The sequence below is a fragment of the Aegilops tauschii genome, chromosome 4, assembly GCF_002575655.3.
Source record: "Aegilops tauschii subsp. strangulata cultivar AL8/78 chromosome 4, Aet v6.0, whole genome shotgun sequence".
In the NCBI taxonomy this organism is placed as follows: Eukaryota; Viridiplantae; Streptophyta; class Magnoliopsida; order Poales; family Poaceae; genus Aegilops; species Aegilops tauschii.
Genome location: NC_053038.3, coordinates 504,352,571 through 504,365,261, shown reverse-complemented (window position 1 = coordinate 504,365,261; position 12,691 = coordinate 504,352,571). Strand labels below are relative to the sequence as shown.

Sequence of the window (12,691 nt, the reverse complement as noted above, 5' to 3'; positions counted from 1 at the left end):
GTAGTTTGTCATTTGCTCTAGTGCTTCACTTATATCCTCTTAGAGCACGGCGGTGGTTTTATTTTGAAGAGATAGATGAACTCTCATGCTTCACTTATATCATTTTGAGAGTCTCTAAACAGCATGGTAGTTTGCTTTGGTTATGAATTTAGTCCTAATATGATGGGCATCCAAGAGGGATATAATAAAAACTTTCATATAAAGTGCATTGAATACTATGAGAAGTTTGATTCTTTATGATTATTTTGAGATATGAAGATGGTGATATTAGAGTCATGCTAGTGAGTAGTTGTGAATTTGAGAAATACTTGTGTTAAAGTTTGTGATTCCCGTAGCATGCACGTATGGTGAACCGTTATGTGATGAAGTCGGAGCATGATTTATTTATTGATTGTCTTCCTTACGAGTGGCGGTCGGGGACGAGCGATGGTCTTTTCCTACCAATCTATCCCCCTAGGAGCATGCGCGTAGTACTTCGTTTCGATAACTAATAGATTTTTGCAATAAGTATGTGAGTTCTTTAAGACTAATGTTGAGTCCATGGATTATACGCACTCTCACCCTTCCACCATTGCTAGCCTCTCTAATACCGCGCAACTTTCGCTGGTACCATACACCCACCATATACCTTCCTCAAAACAGCAACCATACCTACCTATTATGGCATTTCCATAGCCATTCCGAGATATATTTCCATGCAACTTTCCACCGTTCCGTTTATTATGACACGCTCCATCATTGTCATATGGCTTTGCATGATCATGTAGTTGACATCGTATTTGTGGCAAAGCCACCGTTCATAATTCTTTCATACATGTCACTCTTGATTCATTGCACATCCCGGTACACCGCCGGAGGCATTCACATAGAGTCATATTTTGTTCTAAGTATCGAGTTGTAAGTAAATAAAAGTGTGATGGTCATCATTATTAGAGCATTGTCCCAGTGAGGAAAAGATGATGGAGACTATGATTCCCCCACAAGTCGGGATGAGACTCCAGACAAAAAAAATAAATAAAAGAGGCCAAAGAAGCCCAAATAAAAAAAAGGAAAAGAGAGGCCATAAAAAAAGGCCCAAAAATGAGAGAAAAAGAGAGAAGGGGCAATGCTACTATCCTTTTACCACACTTGTGCTTCAAAGTAGCACCATGATCTTCATGATAGAGAGTCTCCTATGTTGTCACTTTCATATACTAGTGGGAATCTTTCATTATAGAACTTGGCTTGTATATTCCAATGATGGGCTTCCTCAAAATGCCCTAGGTCTTCGTGAGCAAGCGAGTTGGATCCACACCCACTTAGTTTATTTTGTTGAGCTTTCATACACTTATAGCTCTAGTGCATCCGTTGCATGGCAATCCCTACTCACTCACATTGATATCTATTGATGGGCATCTCCATAGCCCGTTGATACGCCTAGTTGATGTGAGACTATCTTCTCCTTTTTGTCTTCTCCACAACCACCATTCTATTCCACATATAGTGCTATGTCCATGGCTCACGCTCATGTATTGCGTGAAGATTGAAAAAGTTTGAGAACATCAAAAGTATGAAACAATTGCTTGGCTTGTCATCGGGGTTGTGCATGATTTAAATATTTTGTGTGATGAAGATAGAGCATAGCCAGACTATATGATTTTGTAGGGATAGCTTTCTTTGGCCATGTTATTTTGAGAAGACATGATTGCTTTATTAGTATGCTTGAAGTATTATTGTTTTCATGTCAATATTAAACTTTTGTTTTGAATCTTATGGATCTGAATATTCTTACCACAATAAAGAAGATTACATTGATAAATATGTTAGGTAGCATTCCACATCAAAAATTCTGCTTTTACCATTTACCTACTCGAGGATGAGCAGGAATTAAGCTTGGGGATGCTTGATACGTCTCCAACGTATCTATAATTTTTGATTATTCCATGCTATTATATTATCCATCTAGGATGTTTTATATGCATTTATATGCTATTTTATATGATTTTTGGGACTAACCTATTAACCTAGAGCCCATGCCAGTTTCTGTTTTTTCCTTGTTTTTGAGTTTTACAGAAAACGAATACCAAACGGTGTCCAATGGACGTGCCAATTTTTGACGATTTTTTATGGACCAAAAGAAGACCCCGGAGTAAAAGAGTTGGACCAGAAGAGTCCCGGGCTGCCCACGAGGGGCGGGGGCGCGCCCATCCCCCCCCCCCCCCCGGCGCGCCGCCCTACCTCGTGGACGACTCGGGCACCTCCCTGACTTGTTCCCGACGCCAAAAATTCCTATAAATATTGAAACCTCTAGAACATAACCTAGATCGGGAGTTCCGCCGCCGCAAGCCTCTGTAGCCACCAAAAACCAATCGGGACCCTGTTCCGGCACCCTGCCGGAGGAGGGATCCATCACCGGTGGCCATCTTCATCATCCCGGCGCTCTCCATGACGAGGAGGGAGTAGTTCACCCTCGGGGCTGGGGGTATGTACCAGTAGTTATGTGTTTATCTCTCTCTCTCTCGTGTTCTTGATTTGGCACGATCTTGATGTATCGCGAGCTTTGCTATTATAGTTGGATCTTATGATGTTTCTCCCCCTCTATTCTCTTGTAATGGATTGAGTTTTTCCTTTGAAGTTATCTTATCGGATTGAGTCTTTAAGGATTTGAGAACACTTGATGTATGTCTTGCATGTGCTTATCTGTGGTGACAATGGGATATCACGTGATCTACTTGATGTATGTTTTGGTGATCAACTTGCGGGTTCAGTGACCTTGTGAACTTATGCATAGGGGTTGGCACACGTTTTCGTCTTGACTCTCCGGTAGAAACTTTGGGGCACTCTTTGAAGTTCTTTGTGTAGGTTGGATAGATGAATCTGAGATTGTGTGATGCATATCGTATAATCAAACTCACGGATACTTGAGGTGACATTGGAGTATCTAGGTGACATTAGGGTTTTGGTTGATTTGTGTCTTAAGGTGTTATTCTAGTACGAACTCTAGGATAGATTGAACGGAAAGAATAGCTTCGTGCTATTTTACTACGGACACTTGAATAGATCGATCAGAAAGGATAACTTTGAGGTGGTTTCGTACCCTGCAATAATCTCTTCGTTTGTTCTCCACTATTAGTGACTTTGGAGTGACTCTTTGTTGCATGTTGAGGCATAGTTATATGATCCAATTATGTTATTATTGTTGAGAGAACTTACACTAGTGAAAGTATGAACCCTAGGCCTTGTTTCAACGCATTGCAATACCGTTTGTGCTCACTTTTATCATTAGTTACCTTGCTGTTTTTATATTTTCATATTACAAAAACATATATCTACTATCCATATTACACTTGTATCACCATCTCTTCGCCGAACTAGTGCACCTATACAATTTATCATTGTATTGGGCGTGTTGGGGACACAAGAGACTCTTTGTTATTTGGTTGCAGGGTTGTTTGAGAGAGACCATCTTCATCCTACGCCTCCCACGGATTGATAAACCTTAGGTCATCCACTTGAGGGAAATTTGCTACTGTCCTACAAACCTCTGCACTTGGAGGCCCAACAACGTCTACAAGAAGAAGGTTGCGTAGTAGACATCAGATCCGTATTGGGAGTAGTCGGCGACATCCACCACGATGCGTCTGCAGCGCCTGGACTGGTGCACCATACGGGGTGTCAGAGAATGCGACTCTGCCTCACCAACGTCCATCGCCGCGAGGGCTGCCGTCGTCTCCTGTGCCCGCTGCCTCGCACGGCGGGCACGCCGCGCCATGTTTGCGTGAAACGACGCCCATGTGTTCACCTCCTGCTCGACGCGCCAACGAAGGGGTTGCGCGCCCGTCACTTTGTTCGGACCCAAGATGGACCACACCGCCTCCGATGAGGCAGCGGCGACACACCTCGCGGCGGATGCATGCATCATTTGGGCAAACGCAAATGGATTCCCGGCGGAAGGACTCCGAGTGCTACCGTCGGGTGGCGTCCTCCCGGAAGCGACGGAGGGCAAGCCAGATGGTCATCTACTCCTCGGGGCTGCGTGGGATGAAATCGGGGTCGAAGGATCTGGAAATGTAGGACTCGGGGATCCGCTGCCCGCCATGCCGGAGATTGCCGGACGGGAGCTTATGTGGCGGAGTGGAGTGGAAGGGAGTGGCTAGGGTTGGTCGGGGGAACGGATGGGGACGAATATATGTGGGATTAGATGGACAAGCATGGCCGGATCCGACATGAAGGATGTGCCCGGTCACGCCCGAACCACCCTACGTCCGCCCCATATTCGACCTGGATATAAGAGGTGTCGGTTAGCTCGACGTTTGAGACCGGTTTAAGGCGTTCATCTAAATCGGATTTTTTATCGGTTAGTGATCGGCCGTCCACCGGAACGTATGAAGGGGTTTGAGGCGCTCTCTAATCGGGCCCTTTGAACTGGCCTATGTGCCCGGGTGCGGAGTGCTGCTCCCCGGGGCCGCTGAGGAGGCCGCATGTTGCATGGGGTTGGATGAATTTGAGGGTTCGGACATAAGGAGGCCCAGCAGCAGGATAAGTACATACACACAGAGCAACACGGACCAGGGCAAGTGTCTCAGTCTCCAGCAAGCAAGCTAGCTACATCAGGCTGTTTTGTCCGGGGTCGCCGATCGGTACCACCTTTGGAACCACACGCGCCTTGCTTGAGACATCACATCGGCGAATGTGGCGGTAGCGTGGCTCAAACAGCTCCGCACTGTAGTGTAGAGTCGCTCGCAAGAGATAGTTAAGTTGGGGTGGGGCAACTTATGACTTATAAGTTGGGGTGACTTATAAGTTGGATCTGTTTGGCAAAATAAGTCACTTTTTTCACTTTTCGACTTATAAGTTGATGACTTATTTGAAACCAAACAGGCCCTTAGCTAGCCAACCTACAAGATACCAAGCGCTCAACTGATGGAGACAAGTGATGCCCTAGAGTAGGGAAAAGCACTGCTGCCCAAAGTGGTTAAAAACTGGAAAAAAAATACCCATTTCAGCCGACGGTCAAATGGGACTGGAGGATGGGATGCAACACAAATTGACTAGAGGACACCTTACACGTCGTTACTGCAGGATTTTAGTTTTGATTTCTAAACATTATATAGAGTAGAAGATAAACTCAGTCAAAATTTATGCTCCGTGCGAAATCTCAGCAGAAACAAAAAAGCAAAAGTATCAATGTAAAAGGTTGAACATCTCAAAATCTATTTATGTTGAGATTTTAAGTTGTATTAGTACGCAATAATGTATGGTGCATGGTAGAGAAACTCACACGTTTAGATCAAACCCATAACATTGGAATTTTTTTGAATTTTTTGCTTTTACTGTTCATCCAAGCTCACATTAGCTCGGAATCAGAAGAGTCGTGTCCCGGTGGGAAGTGCCACTAGTGTGCGTTAAGTAGAATAGACGTGAAGCATTCATGTACGAACGAATATTCGGGAGCATAGAGATTGGTCAGAACTCAGTAGTCTATAGTAGTATTCCCGCTGATTGGAGTGCAGTTGTGCAAACATGACCGCAAAATTATTGACATGATTGGTTGGAGGGGGAAGATTATCGGATGGAAGGACACGAATGCCAAACATTGTTGGGAAAGTTGAATTATTCTCTTTTTTTTTGCGCAACAAAGTTGAATTATTCATACGTACACAGTTCCTTCTTTCTAGCTCCTGCCCCTATCTAGTACCCCATGCGTGCTGATCTATATTACTACCATATATGGATCGGTTGATACCCTGTCCTGTGCGTGGCACACTATTCAACAAACGCATGTGGAACATGGATATCTATCTGAATATCTGACCCCGGCCGTTTCCCGAATTAATGCTGCTTCCAATCCAAGTCTGCCTCTCCCGGTCTAGCTACGGGCTACTGCTAGATGCAAAATGATGTAGCATACAAAAGTGTGATATGCATAACGAATAAGAAAGTGAGCATGCATATGATAACTTCCAGAAATGTATATAGGCAGCGTGTGCGAAAATATAGTGTGCAGCTGGGACAAGCATCCAAGCTGTATGGATCATGCATCCAAGCTCGTGCCCATGCCTCCATTTTCTATTTAGGGAACACACACATACAGCTTACACACATGTCACAACGCACACCTACACACGTCTATTTTTCTTATATTTTTATATATTCTTGTAGTATGGAACACCATTACACTATTAGTAAGCACACATGCCACTCTTTTTGCATACATATAATACGTGTACATGTACGTACGTGTAGCTACGTTACATATATACGGCCCGTATACTTTGTGGCCGAGACATGTAGGTAGTAGGCACGTAGGTACGTACTAGCTAGCCATGCACGCCCGCGACGTTCCTCCTCTTGACCGTGACGGCGAGCCCGTTCTTCATGTGGAGAATGATGGACAGCTTCGGCTCGACGACGTGGTCAGGCACGGTCTTGACTGCGAAGTTCCAGAGCACGGCCGCCGCGGCGGTCTTCATCTGCACGAACGCCATCTCCTTGCCGAGGCAGGTCCTGGGTCCGGCGTTGAAGGAGATGAACTTGTAGGACGGCTCGTACCTCAGCTTCCCGTCGGCGGTGACCCACCTCTCCGGCCTGAACTCCATGCAGTCCTTGCCCCACACGCCCTCCATCCTCGCCATGCAGTAGGAGAAGATGAGTATCTTGTCGCCGGCCTTCATCTCGTGCCCGCTGGGGAGCACGTCGTCGGCCACCGCCGCCTTGTGCTCGAAGGGCACGGACGGGTACAGCCTCAGGCACTCGCACAGCGCCGCGTGCAGGTACACCATGCCGCTCAGCTCGCTCACGTCGAACACCGCCATGCCGTCGTCGCCCGCCAGCTGCTTCTTCCGGGAAGCGATCGGCGCCAGTTCGTCCAGGATCTTCTGCTCGACGCGTGGGTTCTTGGAGAGCAGGTAGAAGAACCAGGACAGCGCCGCGCCGGTGGTGTCCCGGCCGGCGAGGAGGAGGTTCACCGTGGTGTCACGCAAGAAGTCGTCGCTGTACTCGCTCGCGTCACCGTTGCAGATGAAGGACGAGAGCATGTCGGACGAGTCGGTGACGCCCTCGTCGCCGAGCTTGTGGTCGGCCCTGCGTTTCGCGATGGTGTCCGCGGCGAACCGGTCGATGGTCCTACGAGCCGCGGCCATCTTCCTCTCGGTGCCGACCTCATACCGGTACATGAGCTTCCAGCACGCGGGCGAGATGATGTGGCGGAGAAAGAGCGTCTCGAGCACGTCGTCCATGGCGCGCGCGAAGGGCACCACGGGGAGGTCAATCTGCAGGCACCCGGGGTCGACGCCGAAGACGAGGTTGCAGGTCATGTCGAACGTCAGGCGCAGGAACACGTCGTGCAGGTCGCAGGGTGTGGACCCGGCCTCGGCGGCGTGGGCGAGGAAAGGCAGGAGGCTCCTCTCCACCTTGTCGCGGCTGTAGCGCGCCGAGAAGGCGCGGAAGCGAGGGCCCGCCATGATGAGCTGTGACTTGGCACGCTGGCGGCGCCAGGAGTCGCCGTCGGCGTTGAAGATGCCGTCGCCGAAGACGTCGAAGATCTCGGCGAACTCGTCGCCCTTGGGGTAGTTGGCGAAGTTGGAGGTGAAGATGTGGCGCACGTTGGCGGGGTCGCAGGTGACGAAGAAGCGGACGCCGGTGATCCCGGCGCGAGCTTCGAAGTTGTAGCGCGTGCCGGCCAGGATGCCGGTGGCCCAGTCATGGAAGTGGGACAGGTTGGCGACCATGCCGAAAAGATGGCCCAGGATTGGCCATTCGGTCGGCTCCGCCTTGCTTATTTTCTTGGACTGGAGGTGGCGGTAGTAGAAGACGAAGAAGCAAAGGAGGGAGAGGAGCTCCACGGACCAGAGGAGGGAATCCATGGCTGGCTTGGAAGAAGATGGGAAGCCACCGGTGCAACATATGGGCTTATATGGACGCACTCTTGCATGCATGTATGATGATGAGTAAATGTGTTTCATAGGTTGGTGAGGTGTCTCCCATCAGCTTACAGTATGGTGATTGGGGTCATCAGTAGGATCTCTCTTTTTAAATTCTACTTTCTGGTTTTCGATATAAAATGGAATTATGTGCTCCTACATATCATATCCAATATCTGTGAGTGAGAATTATGTGGATCTCATATATGTTCTCTTCGAAAGGGAAAATGTATGGTCTGTGTTTTTGAGGAAGGTATGCCATTATCCACGCAACTGAAATTCTTTTGAGCTTTTGTTGATATTTTCGCCATCGATAGGGCAGGAACTGGCGCAGAGACTACAATGACGGAGACAAGGTGGGACATGAACTGACGCAGAGACTACGAGGATGCGAAACTGGAAGAGTTAGAGCATCTACAACTGGACTACTCCTCAAATTGACCGGTCGAATGTAGGGACAATTGACCAGACAGGAGAGAGAAGCAAAAGGTTGACCCAGCCGGATTCCTCAAAGTCTCCTTAAATGTCCGGGTTGTCCGGCAGCCCTCATATTCATCTCATATATGAGATGGGTATGAGGAGTGCCCTGGCGTGTCCGGTTAGTGGTCCTGCATCCGTCACATAGGATTGGGTCCACCACCGAGCATCTTTTTTTTCTTTATTATTTATTTTCACTTTCTCTTTTCTTCTCCACAAATCACATGCATGTGACCGGACATATAACGAGAAAAGTGAGGGACATGGCTGCGTGAACGAAAAATAGGGAGTCAAAACGGCGGACACGCCCGAACGCTGACCAGGCGCGTCCGCGGACGTTAGAGGGGCCAAATTTGATCAGTCCGGCAGTAGATGCCCTTAGGCTTTAGGCTGAGATGGTAGAGGAGAGGGGGCAGTGACGATCTAAGTGTTATTTGTGGGGTCAGCTGAACCTTAATTCTTTTAGCACCCCTAGTTTACTCATATTTGTAAAATATATGATGTCTTAGAGATGTTAAGTGCATTTGAACCAACAACATTTTAGCTTTCGCTCAAGTAAACAACATTTTAGCTTTCGCTCAAGTAAAAACTTTTTAGCTTGTACTCTCTCCATCCGAAAAAACTTGTCCCTCAAATGAATGTATCTAGCACCAAGTTAGTGCTAGATACATCCATTTGAGAAACAAGCTTGGGACAAGCTTTTCCGAACAGAGGGAGTAGTAACTTCTAGCGAGAAGGAAAGGAGAGAGAGTGCTCATAGCAGTGACCTCATGACTCATGAGGGATGGTGAGCCAAAGATGACAGTAACATGAAGAACACAAATACTAGCAAATTAGTTATTTCCTATGTCAGGAATCGGTATCAATTAAGAAATAAAAGGTCCAAACTGATACATGAAAAGCAATTGTGGAAAAAATTGTCGATGCTTGACGTTGAATTTCATTATATCAGAAGTGTTTTACAAATGCGGATGATTAGCGATGATTCGTCTTTTAACTAGTCTTGTGCAACTTACAAGAGTCAATATAGGCAACATTTGCTTTGACACGAGTCAAAGCGGAGAAGAACCTGCATACCTAATCAATTTAGCTACATGTAAGTCACCTGAAATTTTATTTCGGGCTAGACGATTTTTTGTGTCGTTGTATTGCTTTGTGATTCGTGTTGCTATTTTTCCCGATTTGTCCTCTGAGGTGTTTGGGTTGTGTTAAATCGGCTAACCACATATTAGGGTCAGTTGATTCCGTAGTGGGCCGAAGAACATTACCATGTGCGACCCAACCTTCCCCTTTCTCCCTTTATTTTTTTTCTCTTTTTATCCTTTTTTCTTTATTTTTTATTTTTTATTTTTTTAGTGTTAGTTGGTTTTTTTTTTCATTTATGGATATTTTTGGAATGCTAGGTGAGTGCAAATATATGCCCACAAATACTCCTTTCATTCCATAATTCTTTTCATGGATTTGACCTAAAACCTCGACAAATATTATGAAACGGAGGGAGTGCTATACAAGTATGTGCCAAATTGCACTACTATATGATTAATATTTCCATATTAAAAAAGTGCAATTTCAGTGCAAACTGTGTGCACATTTTTTCCTTCTTAAAAGGTAATACCAATTATACTAATTCATTCTTTCTTACAAAATTTATTTTTTAATTTTTTTAATTTTTATTTATACTCTGTTTAATGGATACAAATGCCACTAATTCATTCCTTCATAGGGAACTTATTTTTACAAAATTCCACTATCATATGTGTTTATTCTCGCATATATTAAAAATGTGCAATTTCTGTGTAATTGTGTGCAATTTCGTTATTATTTATTTTAGATTCTTTTTTATTTTCTTAAAGGGTAATACCAATGTCACTAATTCATTCTTTCTTAGGAAACTTCATTATTTTGATTTTTTAGTTGTGCACAAATTTTGTCATTTTTTATTTAGTTCCTTTTTAAAAGGATAATACCAATGCAACAAATTCATTCTTCATTAGAAAACTTCATTATTTTGTTTGTTTAATTTTCTTTCTTGTCTAAGGGAAATACCAATGTCACAAATTCACTCATTCTTAGGTAACTCATTTTTTCTAAGATTCCACTATTATACTCTTATGTTTATATATTATAATAAAGAAAAATTGTGTAAATTGTTTGCAAATTTTATCATTATTTCTTTTTTTCATTTTCTTTATTCTTAGAGGGTAATACCGTACCAATGCCACTAATTCATTTTTCCTAAGAAAACTTCATTATTTAGTTTTTGTTTCATTTTCTTTCTTTTTTAGTGGTAATATCAATGCCACTAATCCATCCCTACTTAGGAATTTTTTTTTTGAACTTCCACTATTATATTCTTATTCTCGCATATCGTAAAAGGCAAATTTTTAGTGTAAATTGTGTTCAGATTTTGGCCTCCTTTTTCATTTTTGTTGTTCCTAAACGTAATACCAATGCCACTAATTCATTCTTCGTTCGAAAACATCATTATTTTGTTTTTGTTTTTGTTTTTCTTTTATTTTCTTTCTTATTTAAGGGTAATACCAATGCCACTAATTCCTTCCCTCTTATGAAACTTACTTTTTATGAAATTGCAATATTATATTCTTTTTTGTGTAGTATAAAAAAGCCATTTCTATGTAAATTGTGAGCAAATTTTGTCATTATTTGTTTGATTTATTTTTCATTTTCATTCTTCTTAAAGGGTGATACTAATAACACTAATTATTCTTCCTTAGCAAACTTCATTATTATTTTTTTTGCTTCATTTTCCATCTTCTTTAAGGGTAATGCCAATGCCACTAATTCTTTCCTTATTAGGAAACTTATTTTCCCCGAAATGCCATTATTATATGCCATCCTCTCTTATTATGGAAAAGCGCAATTTCTATGTAAATTGTGTGAAAATTTTGTCATTTTTTCATTTTGTTTCTTCTTAAGGGGTAATACAAATGCAGCCAATTCATTCTTCGTTAGAAAACTTCATTATTATTATTTTATTTCTATTTTACTGATAAAAATGCCACTAACTCATTCCTTCTTGGGAAACTTACATCTTTTGAAACTCCGCTATTATATTCTTACTTTTGCATATTATAAAAAAGCATAATTTCTGTGAAACTTGTGTGCTAATTTTGTCAATTTTATTTTTATTTTTATTTCCATTTTCTTAAAGGGTAATACCAGTGCCACTAAGTCATTCTTTCTTAGAAACCTTCATTATTTTTTATTTTTAGAAGTGGAGATGTCATGGATCAAATACCAATGTCACTATTCATTCTTACAAAACCTCTATTTTGCAGAAAACAAATCCAGTATTATATGATAACTCTTGCATATTACAAAAAGTGCAATTTTTTGTGTGAATTTTTTGTTTTTATTTAAAAGTAATACTAATGTCACTAATCCATTCCTTCTTAGATTTTTTTTTGCAAAAGTTTCACTATTATATCTTTATTTATTCATGTATGTATGTTCCACTAATCGTAACTTTGAACTACTCAATGAACCTGAAGATTATCAGTATTACTTTTAATTCCTAAAGTAATAGTCAATGCAAATTTACTACGTCGATTCGGTACGAGCTGTTAGTTTGTACATGAGCTAGTTGAATGTCTAGATGAGGTTCTATGTTTACATGAGGTTAACCTTCTGTGTTGAGAATAAAAATTCACAATGATATTTGAATGTCTGTAGCTAGCGTGGTCCGGATACAAAGCTAGCTCGTGTGCAGCGCATCCCTATTGAGCTAGGTTGTCGATTGGAATTTGTATTGTGCTTAGCACTAAGGAAAGCAGCTAAACTGAAGATGCATATGTCCGCATATGGAGCTGGTAATCCTGATATTAGAGTAGCAAACGTTGCCAAAGGTGGCGGAGCAACGACCGACGGTGAACTCCGCACAAAACAAGTGACTGGCCCAAATATAGTTTTTAGTCCACTCACATCTAGTCGGTCCCATACCTAACTGCCTCAGCTCCGATAGAAATTTTTTGGAGACAAAAAAGCCTCACCATCGATTTTAATTAAAGAAACCATCAATAGTTTCAACAAAGGAAATAAAAATAAATTAAATGAAAAGAACCTACAACCAACTCTAATAACAACTCTAGTAGAGTCGCCAAATTTGTGATCCCCATACGCCATATGGAACACGCTCCATATTGATATGCAAGCTGATGTGCTTGTGCATAAACACAGAATCGATATAATACCAGCCTTCAATTTTTTCTGCCCAATAGAACCCCCTTGACATTGGCTAGAAGATATCTTCCTGCCCCACCTCAACCATGAAAGTTTTTCCATGCTAGATTTGA

The 12,691-nt window shown here is 43.0% G+C and overlaps 1 protein-coding gene across 1 annotated transcript; it reads right to left on the bottom strand.

The window, feature by feature from the left end:
- Positions 1-5,976: 5,976 nt before the first annotated feature.
- On the bottom strand, positions 5,977-7,929 carry LOC109755427 (noroxomaritidine synthase 3). The gene has a single exon (XM_020314339.4). It carries the CDS (start codon positions 7,914-7,916, stop codon positions 6,300-6,302), a length of 1,617 nt encoding a protein of 538 aa, XP_020169928.3. The 5' UTR covers positions 7,917-7,929; the 3' UTR covers positions 5,977-6,299.
- Positions 7,930-12,691: the final 4,762 nt, after the last annotated feature.